The sequence below is a fragment of the Melanerpes formicivorus genome, unplaced genomic scaffold (assembly GCF_026170545.1).
Source record: "Melanerpes formicivorus ecotype bairdi unplaced genomic scaffold, bMelFor1.0.p_v2 SCAF_32, whole genome shotgun sequence".
In the NCBI taxonomy this organism is placed as follows: Eukaryota; Metazoa; Chordata; class Aves; order Piciformes; family Picidae; genus Melanerpes; species Melanerpes formicivorus.
The window spans coordinates 6,294,777-6,320,963 of NW_027142384.1; the positions used below are offsets into that span (position 1 = coordinate 6,294,777).

At 38.1% G+C, this 26,187-nt stretch overlaps 1 protein-coding gene across 5 annotated transcripts in view; it reads left to right on the top strand.

The window, feature by feature from the left end:
* ASAP1 (ArfGAP with SH3 domain, ankyrin repeat and PH domain 1) overlaps positions 1-26,187 on the top strand; it is a 130,402-nt gene that overhangs the window by 95,974 nt on the left and 8,241 nt on the right. For 3 of the 5 annotated variants that reach the window (XM_068155532.1, XM_068155533.1, XM_068155536.1), the window contains 8 exons: positions 2,858-2,943; positions 4,839-4,954; positions 6,946-7,013; positions 9,392-9,499; positions 10,778-11,006; positions 18,821-18,982; positions 22,781-22,847; positions 24,583-24,641. In XM_068155532.1, the coding sequence (XP_068011633.1) occupies positions 2,858-2,943; positions 4,839-4,954; positions 6,946-7,013; positions 9,392-9,499; positions 10,778-11,006; positions 18,821-18,982; positions 22,781-22,847; positions 24,583-24,641 (895 nt within the window). The remainder of the gene's footprint in view (positions 1-2,857; positions 2,944-4,838; positions 4,955-6,945; positions 7,014-9,391; positions 9,500-10,777; positions 11,007-18,820; positions 18,983-22,780; positions 22,848-24,582; positions 24,642-26,187) is intronic. The other 2 variants (XM_068155534.1, XM_068155535.1) reach the window with 2 other exon arrangements.

Sequence of the window (26,187 nt, forward strand, 5' to 3'; positions counted from 1 at the left end):
TATTATCAGGTGGTCTAAAGGAGTGTGAAATGCAATAGTACTATCATGACCTGTTCTAGGTGCAACTATAGAATGTTGAAAAGTACCTGTTCTGCAGTACGTGTCCTTTAGGAAGAGGCCCAAAGAGAGAGGACTTGACTTCATAAGCCAGGGTCCCCTAGCAACAGAAAACAGTATCATACTGGCTGAAAGCATGTTATTCACTGTGTATAAGTCTGTTTACTCTGCATGAGGAAGGAGTTGCTCTGATACCTTCACAGCATGAAGAAACATTTACAGAAGTACAATTTCTTTTAACCAGGAAGAGAGTTTGGGTTTGAGGTTGGTTTTTTGTTTGTTGGCTTTTGGGTTTATTTGTGGGTGGTTTATTTTATAAATTTCATCTTCCTTCTGAAGTCACTAATGGCTTTTCAGAAAAGTCAGTCCATGTTGACCTCTAGTATCCATGTAGGAATGTTGCTGAAGAGCAATGGACCCTGGCTTCATAAATAATTGATGCTGTGTTAACCACTTGGACAGCAATGTTTTGTCCCATCAGTTTTAAGCCCAGCTTGGAGAGATTTCAGAGCAAGTTTTCAGCAAGATCTGTGAAAGCAGCTTATTTGGTAAATGACAATGCCTGTTTGTATCAAGTGAAGGGAGTAAGTTCAATAAAGTCTTGGCACTTGAGATGTCACACAGTGCTTGTCATGGAAACACATTACAAATTTATTATAAGGTAAACTTTCATATGTAATCCATAGCAGTTACCATAGCAAAAACTCCGTAATGTTTCTCCACTGTTACAGTCAGTGATGTCTAGAAAGGTGTGAACACTTGTCCTGGTTTCAGCTGGGATAGAGCTAATTTTCCTTCTTATTAGCAAGAAGAGTTAGGATAGTGCAGTGTTTGGATTCAGTATGAAAAGAATGTCGATAATATGCTCGTGTTTATAATTGTTGGTAGGTAATTAAGGGCTTCTCAATTTCCTGTGTTTTGCATACTAGTGTGAGGGAGCACAGGAAGCTGGGAGAAAGCATGTTCAGGACAGCTGATGTGATCTACTCAAAAGGATATTCCATACCATAGACTATTAGGCTTATATGAACTGGGGGGCGTTGGCCAGGGGTAGGGAAGCAGATAGCTGGTCAGGCATCAGTGTATAGTGAGCAATTGCATTGTGAATCGCTTCTCCTGTTCATAAATTTTCTGTTTCTCACTCTCTCTCCTTGTATTCCTTTTCACTCAATTATTATTATCATATTTCACTATTGTTATTGTTTTAGTTTAGCTATAAAACTGTTAACCCGTGAGAGTTACTTTTTTTTTCTTATCAGTCCTCCTTCCTATCCCTCTGGGAACATGGGGGAGGGAGTGAGCAGCTGCATGGTGTTTAGCTGCTTGCTGGGGTTAAACCACAACAATAGTCTGCAGTTAGGATATTCATAACAGCATTTGCCACTGTAAATTCTCTGATTTTAATAAAGTCTTTTTTATTTCTAAAGTTGTGACTTCTAAACCTATGCACTATAATAGACTTTTTTAAATACCCTTTATGATCAGCAGGAGTAAATGAAATATTTTAATTTCTTATGCAACTATTAAACTGGATTAAATAGCATTTATATTTTCATTTAAGTACATGTGTTTTATATATATAGCTAAGATTTAGTTTAAGTTCAGCAAAGATAAACCCTGTATCTGGGAAGGAACAGCCCCCTGCTTAGTATATGCTGGAAATTACCCATCTGGAAAGCAGATTTGCAGAAAAAGACCTGGGGATCCAGAGGTGCACCAGGTTGAACATGAGCCAGCAGTGTGCCCTTGTGACAAAGGCGGCCAATGGTATCCCAGGCTGCACTAGACATAGTATTGCTAGTAGTTTGAGGGAGGTGATCCATCCCCTTTATTCAGCACTAGTATGGCCACAGCTTGAGTACTGTATCCCCCAGTGAAGGAGAGACATGGATATACTGGAGCGAGTGTAACAAAGGGCCACAAAGATAAGTTTAAGAATTTGGAGCATCTGGTGTTATGAGGAAAGGCTGAGAGATCTGTGACTGTTCAACCTGGAGAAGAGAAAGCACAGGGGGCTGTAATCAATATATATAAATACCTGAAGGAAAGATGCAAAGACGACAGTCAGGCTCTTTTTCAGTGGTGCCCAGTGACATGACCAGAGGCAATGGGCACAGCCTAAAACAAAACTAAATCAGGAAACGTTTTTTAACTTTTAAAATAATAATAATTATTACAAATTTGTATTGTGTGGGTGACCAAGCACTGACACAGGTTGACCAGGCATCATTGGAGATACTCAAAAAGTTATCTGGATATGATCCTGAGCCACTGGCTGTAGATATCCCTGCTGGGGCAGGGAAGTTAGACCAGATGGCCTCCAGAGATCCATTCAAACTTCAACCATTCTGTGATTCTATTAGAGATTAATGTATGTAGGATCATGAAATCTTTGGGTTTTGGGTGGATTTTTTTTCCCTTGGGTTTATAGCAAACAGTGTTGTGTCTTGGTGCTCACCAAGGTGTCATAAAGAGAAAAGCACAGTGAACTTGCTCAGTGTTCCTCGACAGGATTCCTCTTACTAGTAGCCAAAATAGTTAAAGGCTCCTCTGGGTTGTCCATCCAGCTGGGACAGAAGGAAGACTGGTTTCCAGAAAGCTGTGTTTTCAAAGTGTAATGACATTTCCTTTGAGGCACATGATATCTTTTAGAGAGCAGGAAGTCAGTAAATGTTTTCATCTTAATTTCCTAATATTTTACCACTGAAAGCCTGGTGAAAGGTGACTTGTATCTTGGTAGGTGTGGTATTTTATAAGCTTTGCAGACACAAAAATCTAACTTTTATTTACATATGTTTAGGAGCCAGGGGAAACAGCACTTCATTTAGCAGTACGGACTGCTGACCAAACCTCTCTCCATCTGGTTGACTTCCTTGTACAAAACTGGTATGAATTGCTCATTTTTCAATAAATTGTGCAAGAAAAATGTAGATGTTCAAAGCCATCCTAGCAGTGCCTTGGACAGTGTTCACTCATCGCTTTGACAATCATTGCCTTTAGGTGCATTTCAAAAGAGCATAATTTAACATATTTGAATTGACCATTGTACTCCTAGTGAGTAAAGTGTAGGTTATAAATATAGGATGACAGGAAAAGCTGTTTAGAGCAGAAGAGAGCATTGATTTAGAACATGACAGCATGAAACAATGCAAATGAGTATTTAGGTAAAGGAGGGATGAGAAGTAAACATTCCAAATATGGGCTATGTGTACAGAAATTGTAAGACTAGAAAATAAGCATCTTTCTCAGAAAATTATGAATAGGAGCTAGATTGAAGAAGGTATTCTAATAGTTAACAAACTTATATTAAGGCTATTGAGACCAGAATCTTAACTAGTAATTTTCAACATTTAGTTTATTGGCTGAGCTATTCCTTGTTGTCAAGAGATGTTTATAGAAGTAAAAAAAAAACTTAATGAAAATGTTTTCTGAGAGAAATCTAAGACTGCAGTGGTACAACATTACTTTTTACATATTTCACAATCTAGGTAATGATTAAATGAGAGCAATTCCAATCCACTTCTGTAGCATGATATTAAATGAAAGAAGCAGCAGTTGCTTGCTGTCAGAAGGTGGTTTTTGCAGAGCAATGAGAGAGGAGGGGTGGAGAAACATAAAACTTGTTGCAACTTAATTGAGCTGGCAAGGGGGAGGCTACAGGAATTTTTTTTTCTCCCCCCACCCAGCATAGCAAATCATACCTGCTATAAATGCAATCAGTAAATACTTATTTTCCTTCCCCTCTCTAATAGTTTGACTTGTACATAAGGAGTGTTAGAGAGAAAGAATCAGTGTTCCTGATACCATCTCTTGAGCTATATGGACAAGCTGTGTAATATTCACTTAATCTTTCTTCTACCTCTACGCCTTCATGTTAGATGGTGTGCTGGCTATTGCAGGAGTGTTACTGAATTAACAAAGAAGAAACTACTAAGATTTGCAAGCTGCTCAAGATCATAATTTGAGAAATGTTTTAGAAGCCCAAATGATTACTCTAAGCATTATGAAATAATTTGGGGGTTTGGGTGATTGTTTTAAATTATTTCATTTACTTATGAAACCTCATAGTCTCTGCAAACAACTGTGTTTTCTGTGTTCCTGTTAGCTGTATTTTTGTCTCAGATGTAAGAGCATCTTCACAACCATATGGGTTCTGCATGTAGTTCAGCATGGGTAATACTAAATGGAAGAAAAGCTGTCATCTTCTGAGCTTTTCATTTTTATATTGATCCCAATATAACAGTAACTCTTTTGTTTTTTTTTTTTTTTTGAGCAACTTTGGTTTAGAAATTGGAAACTGACTAGAAATTGATGAAGTACAGTTTTAAAAGCACTGTGAATCCCATTGCACAGCTTGTCTTTCCCTAACTCAGTGTGTATGCTTCTCATCCTCATAGTCACCTTCTTTATAGTTCCTTGCATGGGACTTATCATTTTGATATGATTAGAATAGGTTAAAGTGGCAGGTAGAAAACAAGTGATGTGACCTTACAAAGGATTAAGTTTCAAATCTTTGAGTTTCACTTCTTTTTCTTTTTCTTTATTAAGAACATCTGTAGATGCTCAGTTCTTTTCAACCACACCTCTGGAATTTCTAGTATGCTTGCAGTTATTCTTAGCAGTCTTTGAAAGTAGTGTTGAATTTAAAAATAGTTCTTTATCCTACTTAACATTCATCCAATGAAGCATCGATGCATTTATTATTTATAGGGTTGCTAGATCTAAAATGAATAGCACAGCATACTATACTTTTCTTGATTGTGTTTTCTTTTTGTGTTTAGTGGAAACCTGGATAAGCAAACAGCATTGGGTAATACGGTTCTACACTACTGCAGTATATATAATAAGCCTGAGTGTTTGAAATTGCTTTTGAGGGGGAAGCCAACTATTGATGTTGGTAAGTTCATTATTTAAAACCAGGAAATAAAGATTTCCTAGAACTTCTTTTCATAATTTTAGCTATTTATGTATCACTATATTAAGTAAACTTTTAAAAGGAAAAATAAAACTGAAAACTTTACAAGGAAAAAGATGAAGACTACCACCAACAAGCCTGAAGGAAACATTCAGTTAAGAAAGGGAATTTAAATACTTAGAAGATAATAGTGACAAAAACTTCCCAAAACTAATGGTAAACCCTAGTCTTTCTCTAGAGTTTATTTCTGAAGAATTGCAAATGTCTTGGTATTTTGGTTTGCTATTTATGTTGTAAAAGTCATCTGGCACTTGTATGTTACACAGTTGATGCAAACTGAAGAGTATAGATTTTTTTTCTCCTTCTTTCCTCTTTGCCACCATTTTCCTCCTTTGCCCAGTGGGGGGAGAAACCAAAAAACAACTGCATAAAAGTGGCAGAAGTCATTGGTTTCCTTGACCTTTAGATATATCCTTAGAATATGCTGTAATATCTTAAGTCAAAGAATTTTATGTGCCCTTAATAGCTGATGTGTCCATAATGAAGAAAATAGGGAAGTTATCTGAACAAGCTGCAGCATGTATATTAGTCCTTCCACTGAACTCTGGCCTGCGTAGATGCTGGAAGAGTATCCTTGCTGTTTTGGGTCTCCCTCTTTTGTCTTGCTTTGTTTTAATGAAATCTTCTCACATAACAACCACCTATCTTCTCTAGGCCTTGAAAAATCAAGTTTATACTTCAGTGTTGAAAGTTTGGAATTTATGTAGTCTCTTAAAGCTGTGTGTTAACTTCAGTGAAGAAATACTATATTTTCATTCCTTTTCATATTGAAACCCCTGAACCTTCTATGATCTTTCTACAAGTAGCCCTGCTTCTTCTACAGGTCTTAATTCTCTCAAATCCACAGACCTTTCTAGATGACTGCTTGGTATTTTTAGAATTCATTATTGGTGTTCTGTATGTAATGTTACACATAGATGATATTTGCTTATGAGACCTTAGTTTGACTGGTTTTAGTTCCAAATCACAGACATGCTTTACAATCTGGATTTAATGTGGAGCATACTCTGTTTCTGTTCCATGGCATTTGTAGCTATACTGTAAGAGGAGGTAGAAGCCTCATCCTTGGAGGTTTTTAAGGCCAGGCTGGATGTGGCTCTGAGCAACATGATCTAGTGTGAGGGGTCCCTGCCCATGGCAGGGGGGTTGGAATTAGATGATCCTTGGGGTCCCTTCCAACCCTAACAATTCTATGATTCTATGCACACATTTTACTTAACATTGACTGTGGGAAATTGTTTCCTGAGATTTGCTACTGAGTATCTAGAAAGGATCTCATTAGATCTTGTGCCAGAGGACCTTCCAGATTGTTCCGATATCGCCTTCTTTCTGATCAGACATTATTTTAAAATGTAAAACATTTTGCAGCCTTTATAATGGCAAAACAGCTAGCAGGTTTTAAATTGTTCTTGTTTAAATGTAATCTTAGAATAGAAATTCTGTCTTCAAATTCAGGCTTCAAACTGCTACATATTAATCGAAGTAAAATGTGCATAGATCAGTATTAGCTTTCTTTTTTCCTTTTTCTTTTTCTGTTACTATTATTCTTAGAATAGTTTCCTCTTTCAAGCTATGTTACCCTCTGTGCTTGTTTTCCTTCTTATTTATGTAAGAGTTTCACTGCCAAAGGACTTGAGTAAAGATTGAAATAACTAAATTCCTTTACGTTCTCTGCTTGAATGGGTAGGAGGGATTTGGGAACTGTCCCAGCAGCTGCTGCTGTTCGGCAAGAACCTGACAATACATGAAATGTATGAGCACTTAGGAATCTTAAAGAACTGCAGCTGCTATAAAGAAAATAGATGGGTTTTGACCACTTTTAGAAATTAGTCTGCAAAAAATAGTCAAACTTAATGAATTAATTCTTAAGACATCTCAAAGAATTGCTCTCATTTTTTATTGTTAATTTGTAGTAAACCAAGCTGGAGAGACGGCTCTGGACACAGCAAAAAGAATGAAAGCTGTCCAGTGTGAGGAACTGGTAAGAACCAGGGTGAGGGAAGGCAAAGGGGGAATGTTTACTTCTTTACAGATGTGATCTACTTAAGATATCATTGCCACTGTATCTCAGACTTGGTATCACTGCTATCTGGCTGTATGCTGATCTGAAGATCTTACTATAGATCAAGATTTTTCTAACTTAATGTGTTACAGAGTAAATTACTTTTATGTTTTTAATAAGTTACATCTATTGAAAGTGTATTTGAAGACCTTAAGTGCTGGAGGGTTAGGTATTTGAATACCAATGAACACATCATTCTAGGACATTTGGGTTTCATCACTTCAAATGTTCTTCTTGGAGATATTTTTAGCAGGAGTCCAAAACAACCATTGAAGTGCTCATATCTGTCGAGACCTTGTAGGTCTGGATCTTTGACCTTCCCTGCTTTGGTTTTTTCCAGTTTATTTAATGGGATAGATAGCTCAGAGATGGTTAAAATCTTTCTACAAGGAGAATTGAAGCAACTTGAAATGAAACCTTCTCAAAGGAGAAAGATGCAAAAGTGTAATTGTCTGGAAGCTAGAGCATTGAAAAGTGTAAACCACCAGCTTCTCTGTGACCTTGTTCCTCTACTGAACAGCAAAAACTTGCTGAAATTTTGAGAATGTATGAGTGACACTAACAGATGCCACTCAATGGAATCCAGGAAATAAAGGTGTTAAAGGATTTTTCCCATTATTCTTCAGAAGAAGCTAGCCAGGAATAAGGATTCTGCATCAGACAAATAATTATAGCCCTCTGAGGTGCCTCTCACTAGCATGTATTTAGTAGGCAAGTGAATTTTTAAGTACTATCAAGGGATTAACATTCCTAAGTAGTGTGACAATTTCACATTCAACACAGAACTAGAAGGGTTTACAGAATGTTTGCCACTTGCTGCTTTATTCTGTTTCTCGGAGCTTTTTTTGCCTTGTTTAGAGGAACCAAGGAAGCCATCTAGTTTTGCTCTGCAGATGATAATTTTAATAGTTTTCCCTTTGAAAGTTCTTCTCATGTATTAATCAACTATTGCATAATCAGGAGAGCTCATCCTTCAGAAATAATGATTTTCTGTTTTCCTGGGGATGCAAGTTGATGCTTTGCTAGGGTTGATAAGGTGGTACTCTCACTGACTTCTCAATTACTCCCATGGCTGCTGTGTAAGTAGTTTCCAGTGTTTTGAGTTTCCCCTCAGATGATAAACAGATCAGCTTTACAGAACAAAACTGGTAGGGATTGCTTTTTTCCTTGCAGTATATAGTTAATAAAATAACACCTGCCATTAATGTGCACCAACTGACTGTTGTAGAACAAGCAAAACCAAGTGGATGTTACAAGTGAGCTTATGTAGCAGTTGTTTCAATTATTGTGATTATTTCAGTTAACTACCATAGGGCATTTATGCCTTTCATCTTATTCCATTTTCTCAAAAACAAAATTTCCTTCTACATTTTTCTCAAAAGTGGCAATGAGATGAGATCAAGATTAAACAAGAAATATGAGTGAACAATTTTTTTACCATAATTAACAAAAAAAAAAATTACAGAATTAGCATCTAGATGTTTGCAATATGGTAGATATACTAAGCTAGTTTCTGTTGAACAGCTGGAGTCTTGCCTGTGTAATTCAATTAAATTTCAGCTCAAGTTGGTTCATTGATACTTACATAACAGACTGAAAATACTTTCTTCCAAATTTTATTTGGGGAAGATGGTTAAAGGTTTTCCTGAATTAACTAGTACCAAGTGGACTACATTTCAAAGGATGTGAGACAATAAATAACTATGGGAAATTTAAGCATTGAACAGGAGACTTTATCTCCTCAGAATAACCATGAACTGCAGGGTTTTTCTGATCATTGAAGTACTAGATTTTTAGACAATGTGAATACATTATTCAGGCTGACAAAGTAAAAGAATTTTGTGCTTAACACACTTTGCCCTCGTCCACTGAGAGGGAGGGAAATATGTAAATAAAGGATAAATACCTGTTATTTTGATTCCAACACAAGAATTGTGATTTTGAAGGTACAGTACTTGCTTGTACCAAATTTGCAAATAGATTTAGCCTTTTCCTTTTGGAAAAGAGGGTTCCAGATGCATTTTGATTTTGTATGTATACCTTTTCTTCATGTCATCTTTTCAAATGCCTGTCAAGCATGGCAGTTTCTACCCATTTTGAGAAGAGCTTCCCCTTTTTGTCCTTTAGCTGTTTCTTTGTACCTCAAATAAACGAAGGATGTTTGTGTGATTGCCCTGTTTTTTAATGCCTGCAAAAGATTTAAATCTCCAAATGTTTCATCTTATTGCTTGTGGTTACAAAACTAACTTTGTCACCAAAGGAACAGCAAATATTTTAATGAGAATTGTTTCTTTCAGCTTTCTCAAGCCAAGGCAGGCAAGTTAAACCCACATGTCCATGTAGAGTATGAATGGAATCTTCGGCAGGAAGAAATAGATGAAAGTGATGATGACTTAGATGATAAGGTAAGCATGAATCACAGAAACTGTCAGAATTTCTGTTCAGTTCAAAATGAATGAACATTAGGGACTCCCTTCAATATGTTTCCTTTTCTCTTACAAAGAGTTTTTTGGGAAAAGCTAGTTTTGAGGCCTGTATTAAAAACTGCCCAAGTGTTTCTTGAATACATTTTATCAACCTGGTTATTATGGATTTGAGTTTCAGAAATTTTGCTTCACAAGATATTGGGTGTAATATAAATGAGTACATGTGGATTACTTTGTTGTCATTTTATCCCCTTCTGAATTCTAGGTTGTTAATTTTTAGCTGGAGGAAATCCAAAGCTTCTATACTGCACACATAAATTAATTAAAACCCGAGTTGAATCAATAACTCTGTTTTTCAAAAAGTGTGCTGTGCACTTTATTCCTGATTAAAAAAGAAGTAGTAATGGAAAGACAAAACTTGAGGGCATAGGATAATTGCAGTCCTAGAACATGTGAAAACTCAGCTTCAGTGTCCTACTTTAGCAAGTCTGTTAATTATTCTGGGCTCTGCTTCTGTAATAAATAGGGAATATACCTCTCCTGTTTTGTATGACTGCTATAGAAAGAAATGTGGTCAACTTGTCACTTTTAATGGCATTTGGGACCAAAAAATTCAGAAAACCAAATACTTCACATATCCTCAAGGACAGCAGAGAACAAAATGATTATCTGTGTGAGGAGCCTCAGGAGGATGACTAATGCTGTACTGGTGATAATAGGCTGCCTGAACTAAAGCTGCAGTAAAACAGATCGCGCTCCATATGCTCCTATTAATATACAGCAGTCAAAAACTGCTGTGTATGATGTCTTCAAAGAGCAATTATATATATTTAAAAGATGAGATGTATCCCTGCATGCATTGCTAGCTCACTTAACAAATCTGAAATGTTAGAAGTGATTATTATTTTTAATAGGTGTCAATGGAGTAATAGATTTGATCTTTGAGGATAACTGTCTGGTCTGAGTAAATATGTATTTGACACTAAAAATTACTCTTCTAAAAACTTTTCTAGGCTTTTATTAATATATCATTTAGTGCATTATTAGTGTATGCCTGCTATAAATCAATTTATTGATTAATTTCAATTACAGAGGAGAGACTCTTTCAGGTTGAATCTCTGGGAAAGGGATGTGGGATAATTTATCCAATAAAGAAATTATGCTCATGTTCACTAGAATATCTTCTGTTAGTCTTTACCAAACATTTTAACTACATTTAATATTTAGACAGCTGTATATTTGCTTTTCTGTTCACAGCCTAGCCCTATAAAAAAAGAGAGATCTCCAAGACCCCAAAGTTTTTGTCACTCTTCAAGCATTTCTCCCCAAGACAAATTGACCCATCCTTCATTTAACACTCCTAGAGACAAGCAAAGACTCTCCTATGGAGCTTTTACCAATCAGATTTTTGCTTCTACGAGCACAGATTTACCAACCTCTCCAACTGCAGATGCTCCTCCTCTTCCTCCTAGAAATGCCGGCAAAGGTAAGTCTGTCTTCAGACTATGATTGAGAGCGGTCATTTTTCCACAGCTGTCCTTCCTTTAACCAGGTGCATTACACTGTTTCAAGATGTAGTGTGTTTTTCTTACTACAATAATGTGTAAAATGGTACAGCAGATGTTTAAACCTTAAAAAAGTAAACCAACAACAACAACAAAAAAAAAAAAACCAAAACCAAAAGAAGGGTGTCAGTGCTTTGTAATAGACTCACTCATAACAGTGTTCATGAATGGATTGAAAAATAAGGTAACAGTAAAAAAAGTATAGTAGTATTCTGTGGAATAAAAGTTGGTACATTTTATGTAGAAGTTCTGAAGATATTTGGAGAAGCATTTGTAAGCAGTTACAGTCACAAAAATGCAAGTGTTTTAGAAAAAGTATATATATACACTGATGGTGTATATATGAGGATGTTATGTGTAGTGTATGGCAGAGAGGGCAAAGAAACAAAGATTTGGAGGAGAGGAGGTGCAAGACAACTCCCTCTCCTTGCAATCCATGTGCAAAAAGAAAAATAGCAGAATGACCTGTGAAGTGCAAAGCAGATTGGTATTAAGTTTCTTCCCTCTCAGTGCCTCAAGACTCCATTCTTCTATTTGGTGAATGATAGAGTCATGCCAAGAATGGCAGAGGAAATACCAAGTCTTTTGCCAGATAAGTGAACAATTCACTTAGGCAATGAAGATGTAAACATCACACATTCTTCTCTGAGTAAAACAACCATTTTACATTTACATTTACATGAGGAAGATTTGTGCTACTGTTCAATTAGTTTTTCAATCTGCATTTAACTGAAATTAACAAGATGTGTTTTCTTCTTAGTAGTATTAGTGACATAGTTGGTAGTGCTTGAAATGGGTGAGAACTTATTTCCCTATGAGACTTACTCTAGCAGCTATAGTGGATGGTGGTTCTTTGATTTAGATACCTCTAAACAGGACAAAACCTGTTACTTTACAATAATTTGTGTAAATGTACTTTTTAGAACAAAATACCTTTGTTTCTTTTTCTTTTTTTAATTTAGAAATACCCAAATTGTGGTTTTATGGTGGACTTGTTAGAGAAATTGTTAGTTGTGATAAAAGCTACAGTAAAGACTGGCATTTAGGCTGAGAGATGCTCATTTCTGTTACTGCTGCTATAAATTCATGTTTCATTTCCTGAACTGGTAGTTAACTTTGTTTTTAAAAAGTAATGAATTGCACTCACTAAAATACAGAGGAGTAAAAGGGACATAAGAGTCTGCTGCCGCGCTGCATGTCTGTCTTTATACATGGTTCAGATGCTGTGCTCCAAAACTAGCATTCCACCATCATTTGTCATGTACTGGCAACTTTTGAATGACTTCCTTGGCTCTCTTTCAGATGGGTTTGTTTTCCATTAAGAGGCAAAGTGGGTTTGCCAGGGCATACTTTTTCACAATCTGAGTTGCTTTATATCATTTCACTGGGGACTCATTTGTAATTCTCCTAACTTTACTGTGTTGACCTTTCTGCTGCTATTACAGCTTTCTAACTTTTTCCCCTCCTCTGCCCCACCTTTTTATATTTTCTAACTGGTTGTCTGTTGTCAAGACACAATATACAGGCTTAGATGTTCATTCAGTCTGACCTAGGATAACTTTTTGTAGCTGTAAAGTTGCAATGCTTGGAAAGAAGTCAGAAATCCTATTTCCTTAAGAAGTTTAAGGAGTTTGTGTCTTGTATCTGTCTGTATACTGCTTAGTGTGTTTTCAGCTTTCAGTGGATTATGATGAACATTACTGATTTATCATTACGTAGTGGAAAATGCCAGATTCCCAGTGCAAGTCTGAGAAGTTGAATGGAACTACTGTTAAAATCACAAGGTGTATCTGCTTCAGACATGCCAAAATTTTACAGTCTGAGTGATGCTGCTATTCTGGTGTATGTCCATGTGAAAATTGTGGAGTAATTAATCTATTTTCGAAGTTTCCGTTAAATACAGGCCTGTGTGGAAGGAATAACTTAAGACTGAAAAGTGACAAATGTGTAAAACATCTCATCGGTGTGGAAAAGTTACTCTAGATGCAGCTTTTCAGATGCACTTCTGCTTCATTATGAACTGTGCTGCACCTTGTCATCTTCCCTGCTTCCAGCTCCCAAACATTGCTTAAAAGAAAAAGCAGCAGAGACTCCACTTGCATACAACACTGGTGGCACATCTTAATTTTGACACAGTCAAATAATCCTCCAGAACTGATCTGCTCTTTTGAGAATAGTAGTAGAGTGTATCCTGTCCATCAGTTTAACATATGAGTTTACTTACCAAATCCTCTTTTTATTAAAAAAGTTCATTTTAGTAGCAACCTGTTTAAGAATATATGAAAGCATAAGTTTAGGTTTTGCACTAAGTTTCCTGAAGAGCAAGAGTAAGAATCTGTAATTAAATTTAAGCTTACCTTCTGTCCTCAAATGTAATCTCATTTTTCGTGCCTGCTGTGCTGCGAGGTCCTAGCAGATACCATGGGACCCTGCTAGAGCATGGAGTCATCTCAGGCTGTAGGGAAACAGTCTCTGGTGGGGTCTGTATTTTAGAAAGAGACAGAGGATTTTTAAATTTCATGGTTTTTTTTATCCTTTGGGGCATACAAATAAAACTCTTTTCCAAAACATATTGTATGTTTTAACAAAAACACCTCCCTTTAGCCCTCTGTAAGCTGGCTTCATTTGCCAGTGAAGTTCCTTGGTAGCAAGGTTCCATGGTGTTTGCTGAGATGAAACAGTGGACTGGAAGCCATCGTCCGAAGTTTGTTGGGAAAAGAAGGTAAGTTTAGAGCAATTCACATAATGCACACCACTCCTGCCCATGGGTTTAGTGGTGTCTAAAAATGACTTTGATTCATCATTAAAACTGCAGATGTCTGATTGTTGGCAGGTGTGCATATGGGGATTTTGTAAAGTTTCTCCATACGTCGTTACAATGCAAGTCTGGATTTTCCACTTCAGCTCCTCCAAATATATTTTAAAATGCTGAAACATTAGTGCATTCTACTCTAAACCAGCTCATTTGTGGCTGCATCTTACTTTCTGCTCTCTGCTTCAGATTGGGATAATCCTAATAGAACAAAAAGTCCGGAATGAGCACAGCAGCTTTGTAAGACAACCTCTGTATGCCTTTTCAAGTAGTTTTACTAAGTTTATTCAAGTTCAGCTTACTTGTGTTGTCAGTCAAGTCTTTAGTCTGTGACATTCTGAAAATAATCTTCATTAGTCTTTCCATCTTAGACCTGTATTATGGCTCTAGACACCTAACAGCTCCTCTTCTACTGTTTTACAGAAAGCTTTCAAAGAAATTTCAGTCCTTAAGTAGTCGCATGACTCAGTACAGTGGCTAGGTAAACCTTTGCACAACTTTAATTGCAAATCCAATGTGAGGGCTATGTTGCTAAAGGGTTTTGTAGAAGCATTAGGCAGTCTGAGCCTGCTTTCCTTAATTTTAGTTGAAAGCAAATTGATTTTTGATGATTCTGCCCATTTCTCTCACACAGGATGAACACAGAGGTCGGGGATCGATTTTGCCATTTAGTCTGGATCTTCAGTACTTACAAGTTTATATATTCTACACTCTTTCACAGCTCTACTGTTAGGTACCTAATCCTAAAGGGACTTGTTGTTCCTGTCCATGGCTACTGCAGACACCATGTCCTATAACCTGCTGCTGGACTTGAACAGACTCAGTTTCTGTTCAGATTACTTTATTTGCATTTACTAGGAACTTCTAGAAGCTGTCTGACTGCATTGCTCACAGGATTAGAAATAGTCTCAAATCTATTAATTACTTTGTTCACATACCAACACTTTAGTGGTATTTCTGTCATTGGTGTCTGTATCAAAACACTGCCTGGCTATCAATCATACAGGTGTCTATTTCTCTTGTTAGAATAAACAAAGAAAGCATATTTCACATTTTCTGACAGAAGAACATTTTCATTCTCTATCATCTAAGTTGTTCTTTCATCATCCTAGCTCTCTCTATACCTTAACTGGTTAAATCAGGTTTCTTTAAATGCAACTGGCTCTAAGTGTAGGAACAGCATTAAAACCTTGTTGTTTCTGCTGGAAATACTACATCAAAACATCCTTCTGTACTGTTTATGTTTTCCATGATGGCATCGTACTCAGGTATTACACAATCTCTACTACCACTTTAAACAGCAGTCCTTAATTTATAGCACAAATGCTTTGTGTGGAGTTTTAATCTTATCCATAACACTGGTGTATCTAATAATTTCCATTATCTCGGGCTTTGTGGTCAACCAGTTTCTTCCTCTTCTGAATTATTCAGGGTTCTCTTGTATATACCTGAAGGCTGAAAGTATTCTTCTTTGGTTAAATTCTAGTTATCCCACTAAAACACTGCATTTTGTAGTACTGTAATAAGAAGGGAAGGGAAACAAACTACTGGGTATATTCTTAGCTTTCTTATTCAGAATGATCATGATAACTTTTTTGCTTTAATTACGTACTAAAAATACCAGATCTGAAGTAAGACAAACTGAAGAAGGCAAAAATGTCCCTCATAAGTAAGAATAACAACAGTTGCTAATGAAAATACTATTCATTAATAGAAATTTACTTTCCATTGCAGTACCTGTTCTACCATTAGCTGGGATGCTCATTCTTCCGTATGTCTCATTAAGTGGTAAAAAAAAGATACAAACATAAGGTTTTTACACTCTAAACCCACCATTTCTTGAGTGGATGGAGACAGCTTTGCATGGTTTCACAAGTACACAAATTAACAGATAATATACTAACTGCACAAAAGCTGAAGGGCGATGTGCTATTAATTGCAGACGTCTTCTGGTTACTTACCCCCACGTACAGTAATAGATTATTTGGTCTATCTACACATAAAAGTGTGATCCTGGTAATACGAGACGTGGTGAAAGATTATAACAGCTTGTGCTGAATGCAGCTGTTCCCCAGTTAATTGAAAAAGGAGCCCAGCGGAAGCAAAGCTAAATAATTATAGGTCAAAGGTTTTTTTGTTTATGTCCTTCGTGAAATGTGAGCTTCATGACTACATAAGAAATCGTCATTAAGGTTGCTATTAAAAAGAAATGGTTGGCTTGCTTGGTGCCTGGTTAGAATCACAGTATCTTTGATCTTGTTCCTTGGAAATGTCTAGCTAGCTTTGTGTAATTAAAAATATCACATAAAAATCGTTTGGAGACTTTGATTATTTTTTTTTTTTTCATATGACACAGTAGTTTGTAATCCTTTTAGTGACACTTTGTATGTCACCAAATCTTTGTTTTCACCAGCTGTTATCATAAACTGATTTAGATTCCAACACGTTTCCCACGTTTGCTTTAAATCAAGTGTGATGTGACTTCATTCCTCTTTCTCAAAATGTGTTTTGAAGTTTGCTTTCGTTTCCTGTTTACTTTGAAGTTAGTTATTTTGTGTTTCAGCCGTCTAATCATTACTTTATGACTTCTAAATTCATATTTACTCCTTTTACGAAGGAGCAAGTGCTAGGAGTCTGAAAAGATGGACTATTTTAATACCTTAACGTGTTTTCCTTGTAACTGTTTTGTGCTGCGTGAGCTCTTGACAGCTATGAAGTGATAACATTTTTCAACTCTCTCCTGACGTCTGGAGTTAGATTATTAGTATGAAATTGAAAATACATATCCTCATAACCACATTTAAACAGTTCTTAATCATACTAGATTGATTTTTGTACTATTAGAAGGATTCTTCATTTTGCTGGCAATAATAAGCACAAATCTGACTTCACTCTGAAGTTTTGCTTTTGCTGTAAGACAGCAATACCTTTTCAATACTTTTCCTCCAAATTTTTTGCTTTAAGCCGAGTTTGAATTGCATGTAGCTGGTGGCAGGGCTGGAACCTGTGTTAGCGGTGGGGCTGTCGTGCAGTACGGACAGGAGGGCACTAGGTGGTGGTAGGAGAGAACTTCTACCGTGTTGGCCGTTCCCGCTTGCAGACATTTTGGAAGTGTCTAACTCTCTCGAGATGTTAGAACAAGAAAAAAAATACCACAGTGACCTACCGTGTATGCTTTCAAGGGGTTGTAACAATAATCCTAACTGCTAGCGCTCCTAGATACACCTTGAGTGAGTTGCGATTTTCAGAACATCCTTTGGTTTACAGTTATTTAAAAGAACTAAAGACTATAATGTGCAGAGGTCTGGGGGATCATCAAGCCAAACTTAGCATAAGAACACTATTTTATTTTTGCTGGCAGAAACATTTCAACGCATGGTTTAAATTAGCTTGCGTGGAAGAAATTAAAGGGATGCAAATCTTACTAATTTGTGCTCACTGCTTGTCAGGTAATGGTTTTGTGAAGTGAATTGAGAGGAATAATCACAAAATGTACAATGTGATTTGCAAGAGGAACCAATTAATGGAAATCTAATATTCCAACCTCCCTGCCATGGGCAGGGATGCCTCTCAAGTAGACAATGTTGCTCAAGGCTTCATCCATGCTGTCCTTGAACACCTCTAGGGAGGGGGCGTCCACAACAGTTGTCAAGGTTACTTTTCCCAATGTTTAATATTTCACTAAAGGAATTTTAGCAAAGATTATTCTTCACCAGTTTTAATACTTTTATGATATACAGTAATTTGGGAAATAATGCAGGTTTCAATAGTTTTTAGTCTTCCTATAGGCACTGGTAAAGCAGCAGGTCTAGGTCTAATTTAGATAAACATTACAAATAATTTTGTTGGGCTGTAATGGCAGCTAACCTGAGCAGTTATCCCCTCACTGCATGTTTGTGCCCTGCACTGCCTTATTGCTTGATCATATTATTAAAGACATTTTTGAAGGCAAATGGTGAAAATTATTAGGAAAAATTCTTGTCTTCCCTCTGGGTTGTTTTGTATTTTGATCTGTGTCTTGTTTCCATATCTTATAAAACATGCATTGTGTTGAATAATACCTGTGCCAAGATTGATGCATGGGGAAATAAAGGATTTAAGGGTAGAGGTGACTGCATAAGCTCTTACAAGCAGTGCTACCATTAAATCTAAGCCTCGGGAAGGACTTTTCTGATGTTTATTTTATATGCACTGCATAAAACAATTTCCATCATTCTCAAAATGCATAGTTGATGTATTTAAGCCCCAAGGGGGGGAAAGGAAAAATAACTACAGAAAAACTTAAGCTTGCAATCCTGTTTTCAAATTCTCTCTTTATAGATTTCCATCTGCCCCCCCCCCTGCTCCCTTAAGTTTCTTAAGAGAATTCCTATGGGATGCTCTGGAGGGGGGAAAGAAATCCCCACATAATAGAACATCTAGAATGCTATTTCATTCTGGTATAAATGAATAGTAATTTTAACTCCACCTGCTAAATACAATTTTAAGATTTCATGCTTGCCTCTTTTTATTTTTTTTCCTTTTCTTTTTAAATTTTTTAAGCAATGCCTAAAATTAGAAGTCCTGGAGTGATTATCCTGTTTGGGTTTTTTGGTTGTTTGGTTGGTTTGGTTTGTTGTTTGGGTTTGTTGTTTTTTCCAGTTTTTGGTTTTGTGGGGGAGGTGGGGTTGTTTGTTGGTTTGGTTTGGTTTTTTTAATATAAGCACACATGTCATTCTATTGTCAAGTTGCTTCTACTCCCACAGCTAAGATGGTTGAAAATGTGGTGGACGTGTCGTTTAATCGAAACAGTGTTTTGGCATGGCTTGTCTTTTTATTTTAGTCTTTTGCTGCACTTTGCTGTGGGTCTGACTGTGAATTTTTCAGTGCTGCTTTGATGTTTATGCACATGTATTTGTAAGAAGGTTGTTTGTTATTTTGCAGGCCCACCTTCAACCCTCCCTCTAAGCACTCAAACCTCTAGTGGCAGCTCCACTCTTTCCAAGAAGAGACCACCTCCCCCACCCCCAGGACACAAAAGAACCCTCTCTGACCCACCAAGCCCACTACCTCATGGACCCCAGAATAAGGGCCCAATTCCTTGGGGTGAGTTTTGAAATTCAAACCAAAAGGGCAGGGGAAGAACCTTTGTGATGGATGATATATGATCTTTGGTTTCTTTGTACCTGGTACTTGCTTTCCAATGATTGCAGCTTGATGTAATGTCAGCTCAGATAAATCAACAGTTCTATCTTCTGTCACTCGAGCTTCTGAGTCCTACTTGAGAAAATTGGAAATATTCCATGGTCCCCTGGGGCCCAATTCAATCTCCTCTGCTGCCTCCCTCTCTCTCCCCCAGTTGCCCAGGCTGCCCTCACCCCAGCCCTCTCATCTGCTGCATCTACTCTGCCTGATTCCTCACCCCTGCTCCTGTTTTGACCAGCTCATTCATTTAGATGGATCTTGATTTGGGGCAGACAGACCTCCATGAATCTGTGTGGTTCTCCCAACTGCCAAAAGAACTTGTTTCCTTGGGCTGTATACCAGATCTCGCCTGTAAAGTGTTTGCACCAAGCTGGTGGCAATGTGTTGTCTTAATGTGTTTCTGGGTTTTGTGATGTCTGTACGTATACAAAGACTCATAGGCTTGCAGTCTTCTGCCTTCAGATGTTACAGAGAACCAGCACCTAGGGTTGTTTTTTTTTAACAGGAGACTTTCTTGGCAGAAGCTTTTTAGAAACTATTTTCCACACAACTAAAATTCTTCATCTTTTCAATAAACATTGTGCTATGCAGTCAACTTCTCCCAGAGCTATAAATCTCAGGCCCATGTAATTTTCTATAATTTTAGTCTTGGTGGCAGGATTTCCATAATCTGTAAACTTGTGAGCTGGAATCCAATGCTTACATAGGGGAGTCATCTATACACTGCTTAGATCAAGGGTATCCTCTTTCTGTTCTAATCTAAACAAAGAATTACTAGCCTGAAAAAACCCTCAAGCCTAGAAGCACCACTTTTTTCAGCGTACTGAGTTAAATGTGGTACGTCATGGGGGACTTGCGTAGAATATGTGATTTCATCTAGGATTTAATATGAAGAGTACAGCGTCCAGTGAAAAGCAAAGTCTTTTTCTCAAGAAACACAATTAATGGCAGTCTTTTCAGTTCTCTACTTTGCAGCTGTCTGGGATATGGAAAAAATGCTTCCTGTGTTCTGGAGTGTAACAGTTCTGTACTGTGTCAGAGTACTCTTTTCAGACATTTTGAAGAGACTTTTTAAAAACCTCAAATACTTAAATCCAAAGCAGCACCTAAAATACCATATACTAGAAGAGTGTGTAAAATGACACTGTCAGAATGAAAAATATTGTAGAAGCACATGCTAAGCTATTGCCAACTTCACTTTAAAAATATTAGATTACAGATGAAGGAAGAGGAAAATACGGGATAAGTGCACGTGTGGAGTTGAAGAACCTTCTATCAGTAGAATATCTTTTCAAAGCAGGCCCAGAGAAGAACATTGCTTATTCTCCTTTCTCCTCTTCAGTGGATGGGAGAGAGGCCTCTCTTCCCTTTTTGAGTAGCTATGTACAAGAACCCGTTTAAGAGTCCATTTGGATGCTAATCCAGTATTAAATTTTGTTTCTAGAAGAGGGAGTTTCTTATATCTGCACTTGTGGTTTTGGATTGAGAATATTTTCGGATGTTCACAGCTTTTCCTTTGAGAAGCTTTATTCTGTGTTGCTTGGGGTTTTTTGTTACATTGAATTTCAGCATTTGTTTTCTAATCTGTGCATTAATTGAAGTTTCAAGCAGAGCAATCCTTAGCTTATGCTGAATTAAGTTGCTATTCAGAGATGTTCTAAAAATGTCACTTAGATTACTTTGGATTTCCATAGCAACAATGAGCTACTTTCCCATGCTTTATTCATAGGATCTATATGTGAAGGCTTTGCTGGTTTTCTTACTTTTCTTACCCCCTCCCCGCCTTTCTTCTTCTTTCTTTCCTCCCCTCCCGCCTTTCTTCTTCTTTCTTTCCTGCCCCCCCGCCTTTCTTCTTCTCTCTTTCCTCCCCTCCCGCCTTTCTTCTTCTTTCTTTCCTGCCCCCTGCCTTTCTTCTTCTTTCTTTCCTCCCCTCCCGCCTTTCTTCTTCTTTCTTTCCTGCCCCCCCGCCTTTCTTCTTCTCTCTTTCCTCCCCCCCGCCTTTCTTCTTCTTTCTTTCCTGCCCCCCGCCTTTCTTCTTCTTTCTTTCCTGCCCCCTGCCTTTCTTCTTCTTTCTTTCCTCCCCTCCCGCCTTTCTTCTTCTTTCTTTCCTGCCCCCCCCGCCTTTCTTCTTCTCTCTTTCCTCCCCCCCGCCTTTCTTCTTCTTTCTTTCCTGCCCCCTGCCTTTCTTCTTCTTTCTTTCCTCCCCCCCGCCTTTCTTCTTCTTCTCTTTCCTCCCCCCCGCCTTTCTTCTTCTCTCTTTCCTGACCCCCCGCCTTTCTTCTTCTCTCTTTCCTCCCCCCCGCCTTTCTTCTTCTCTCTTTCCTGCCCCCGCCTTTCTTCTTCTCTCTTTCCTGCCCCCGCCTTTCTTCTTCTTTCTTTCCTCCCTCCCCGCCTTTCTTCTTCTTTCTTTCCTGCCCCCTGCCTTTCTTCTTCTTTCTTTCCTCCCCCCCGCCTTTCTTCTTCTCTCTTTCCTGACCCCCCCGCCTTTCTTCTTCTCTCTTTCCTCCCCCCCGCCTTTCTTCTTCTCTCTTTCCTCCCCCCCCGCCTTTCTTCTTCTCTCTTTCCTCCCCCCCCCGCCTTTCTTCTTCTCTTTCCTCCCCCCCCGCCTTTCTTCTTCTCTTTCCTCCCCCCCCGCCTTTCTTCTTCTCTCTTTCCTCCCCCCCCCCCCCCGCCTTTCTTCTTCTCTCTTTCCTCCCCCCCCCCCCCCGCCTTTCTTCTTCTCTCTTTCCTCCCCCCCCCGCCTTTCTTCTTCTCTCTCTTTCCCCCCTTTCCCCTTCCTTTGAGCATGGCTCAGCATGAGCCTTTCCTGCTGTTTCATTTAGACATCAATGCAGTAATAATGGTATCTAGGCAGATATGTCATTCTTAGGCATGGAAATATTTTGTATTCTTGGATCATTAAATGCCACTTTACATCTGTTTCAGCAACAAAATTCACTAATGGTTGTTGAAGTTGGTTCTGAGATTGTTTAGACATTCTGTAATAGAAGAGGGAAGAGGAGGATCATAAAGGCACCAAAATGAAGTAGTTTACTTGTACCGTGGGAATAGTTATAGTCAATGAAAGAGAAGCCTTCTGCTGAAGAAATTCAGAAGCACTGTGTTTGGATATTGCCGTCTTTCAACAGCATCAAGTATACCTGGGATCTTTTCTTTACCAGTGGCTGGCATTCAGGTTATGGTCATATAGTGACTTAAGTTAGTAAATCAGCAAAGGCTCCTCTGTGTAGGATAAAATGCCAGTCCTTAGAAACTTGGTGTTTTATGAATAAAATCAAATTCATGGTGGTTTTAAGACGACATGCATCGTAACACAACATGTAAACACCTGTAATAAATGTATTTGTTACTGGCCTGCAGTATCTCCTAGTCAGAAAATTGAAACACTCTATTCAAAACAAATGCCCTACAGCGGTAACTCAGCAATGTCATTCAATCTTTTCTTGCCAGCAGATGTGAGCTACCATAGGTTTGTTTTAAAATGTATTACATGAAAGGTCAAGTTGGATTATTATAGTCCCTGCTGCTTTTTCAGTTACAAAATTATTAACAAAGAGCAATCATTGAAGTCTTTAGATGTGTCATATAGAATATACCTGGAAGAACATGTGCTTCACGTACAATCAGCCAGGGGAGCAACTTAATTTCAGTTATCCTGATGGTAATTTCTTTTTGAAACTGTGCTTTCTTTCACCTCAGGTAATGATTTGGGCCCACCTTCAACTAAGGCTGCAAACAAGTTTGAGGGAATGTCTCAGCAGTCAAGGTAATACTCATGTATGTGAAGGCAAAGAGGAAACCTTACCTAAATGTCTCTAATGTGTAAATTAGGGGGAAAAAATTGCCTTTCCTATGAAGTAAAATCCTAGCTATGTTTCTTCATCAGTTCTCTGTATGCCTTACTACCATACACATACTTTGGCTTCACTGAGCCTCCTACGCTTTGTTCGTAGCTGTCCGTACACAATTCATCCTTTGAGCAGGAAGAACAAATTGTACCACAATCTATCTGCTGCTCTTACAGAAGTGCCCTCTGAGATGGTGAATGTTGCTTAAAGACTGCAGTCCAGCAGGACAAAAGTTTTATTTTCATTTCTTCTGGCATTTCATTTTACCTGCTTCAGTGTGAAGTATCATGCCTGTAGCTGTAGAAGTCCTTCTGTGTGCAGGCTAGCATTGAAGGGGGTATGAGAGGGATAATTTGTCTCAGTCTTCCAGTTTAAGTGTTTTCCAGTCTGCCAAGCTTATGTGCTGGCACACTCTGTAGTATCACAAACTACATTTAGCTTGTAGTTCATCAGGTCAGTACAAGTGTCTTTCCAATAGCTGAAGCAATAAGGATAGCCATACATTCCTGTCACTTAGTGTTTGTTACTCCTTTGCCTGTGTTGTGCTTCCAAAGTCCTGTGGTTCAAAGCACGGTAATTGTAATAAACATGAGCCTCAGGCAACACAGCAGAGACCTTGCATGACCACAAGTGTACGTGATCAGGCCGTGACTGGAGATGAATGTGTAACACCAAACACTTCACAGTAGAAGATACGTAGGTAGAGTTTCTGGACACTCCTCAGTCTGCAATCTGACTTGCCAGCACTAGCAGTGGATGTGCAGTTGGTAGCACAGCTGACTTGCCATGTTTGCTGAATCCATCCAGGTGTTACTGGGTATTCAGGGAAACAGTGGTGAGCACAAAGCAATATTCTTAATATATTTGTAAGATGAGAGTGAAAGCATGGTGCTTCGGCTTGGTGGCATTAGATAAAGGTCAAGGTAATTATTTATTGACTCCAGAGTGAGCTTGGCTGTTCTTTCAGTTTTGTGTCATGCTAGATTTTGACTGTTGAAAAAAAGGCTAGGAAATCAAGTGTGATTCATTATACTCATTTTGAAACGTGAGCTTCAGAGACAAATAATACCATATTCTGGCAACTTTACTTCCTTTCCTTTTTCTCTCTTGTTTTTAGTAATTATTTTGTGACAATACTGATTTTTATTTGCTTATTTATCGTTTGTTTTTTTTATGCCTTAAATCAGTTGGCTTTCTTCTTTTTTTTCCCCCAGAGTCCTTTTCTATAAAAGTGGCTCAGGTGTGGTTTTGGTGGAAGAAATCTGCTGGATTTCTGTTGACATTTGTAATGCTTTGCTCTCACATGCCATATTTGCACATTTGAGCCAGTCTGTTAGTTTGGGGGGAAAAAAGTGTTTACAGCAAAAGCATAGATGGAAAGTTTTGGCAACACGCAGCTATCTCGGGTTTTTATGCTGTAATCAGTTTACTCACAGCTGTCCTGCTTGTTTGCTTTTTTATTTGGTTGGTTGGAGTAAATTTGTTGGGCTTTTTGTTTTTGGGTTTGTTTTTTTTTTTGGATGTGTGGGGTTTTTTGTTGTGGTTTGGTTTGGGAGGGGGTTGGGTTTTGTTTGTGTAGGGGGGGAAGCATAGGGAAAGAAAAAGTATATTTTATAACAGTTGCATGCCCTAACAATTCACATCTTGCCTTAGCACTGGGACTGCAAAGACTGCACTTGGCCCTAGAGTTCTTCCCAAACTACCTCAAAAAGGTGAGTTCTCATTGTGAGTGTTCTCATAATGACATCCTTTATGTGTGTGTAAAAGTAGGTACTTGTTTGAAGTGTGTGGTTCTTTACCAATGGAAATTATTTCTAAAATGCCACAGACATAATCTGTAGCAAAACTGAAAGGCTTTTGGAAAATCAGGAAGATTTTTAAGTGTAAATGAGTGAGGATCAGTAAGGGACTTGAACATCTGTCCTGTGAAGAAAGATTGAGATAACTAGGGCTGTTTAGCCTGGAGAAGAGAAGGCTGAGAGGGGATCTTCTCAATGTCTATAAATATCATATGGGTGGGTGTCAAGATGAAGGTGCCAGTCTCTTTTCGGTGGTGCCCAGGACAAGGAACAATGGGTACAAGCTGGAACACAGGAGGCTCTACTTCAACATGAGGAGATACTTCTTTATCGTGAGGGTGACAGAGCACTGGAACAGGCTGCACAGAGAGGCTGTGGAGTCTCCTTCTCTGGAGACTTTCAAAACCCACCTGGACATGTTCCTGTGGGATGGGCCCTAGGTGATCCTGCTTTGCCAAGGTTGTTGGACTCGATTTCTGGAGGTCTCTTCCAACCCCTAACGTTATGTGGTTCTATGAAATCATTTTAACTTAAAATGCAAATGTGAAATGTCAACTTAATTAAATTACAACATGATATCATCTTTTGATGACTTTTTTTTCAAATGGAGTGTCTGGCAGAAGCTGTACAGTTGCTTTCATAGAGATTACACAAAGTTTCCCCTTATTTTGGTATAAATAACCACAAATAAAGTGTGGAAGACTTACTGCAGTAGGTGATAGCCAAATGAGTGCTGCTGTTTTCACAGTAAAATGGCAGGTCACCTTTTTTTTTTGGCTGTTGATGTGTGATCCTAAAGCAATGCTGAATGCAGTTGGGTTATTCCTTCTAATCAAAATGTGCTGCTTTCATCATGGGTCTTAACTTTACTCTCTCCTGCCCCCCTTGGTTTGTTTTAATATAGGGTTGCTTGGTGTAGGGGTTTGGGTGTTTTTGTGATGTTCTTAGGGCTTTTTCTTTAAGGTAGATTTTAGTCAAGTTTTCTCAGGAAACTTACCAGTAGAATCAATACATGACACTGTAAAAAAAACTGTTTGAAAAGGGATTTTCAATATCTTTCCCTAAAACCTACAAAATATACATTTTAAAACTTAGTTTTGTTAAATTGTAAATACTTATAATTCACATTTGTATTACTTTTAGTTTGAATATCTGCAATACAATCTAGTCCATGAAATGTATAGACAGACATGCTCACTTGCTCTCTTAAGATGTTACAGGTCCTGAGACTTGGGAGGGGTTTTGTATGGAATTGAACTGTATGTATGAATAATTGACATAAAAGAGACTTTTCCTTGCAGGCACATCCGTGGGGTGATGGGCTGTTTTACAAAATACATCTTTTCTTGTGTTTGATATTTTGTGGTTTAGGTTCAAAAAGCAATCACTTTATTTCACCTTAAGTACTTATTTATAAATTGACACCTAGTAGCTGTTGGATTAAGCACTCTTGGCCTCC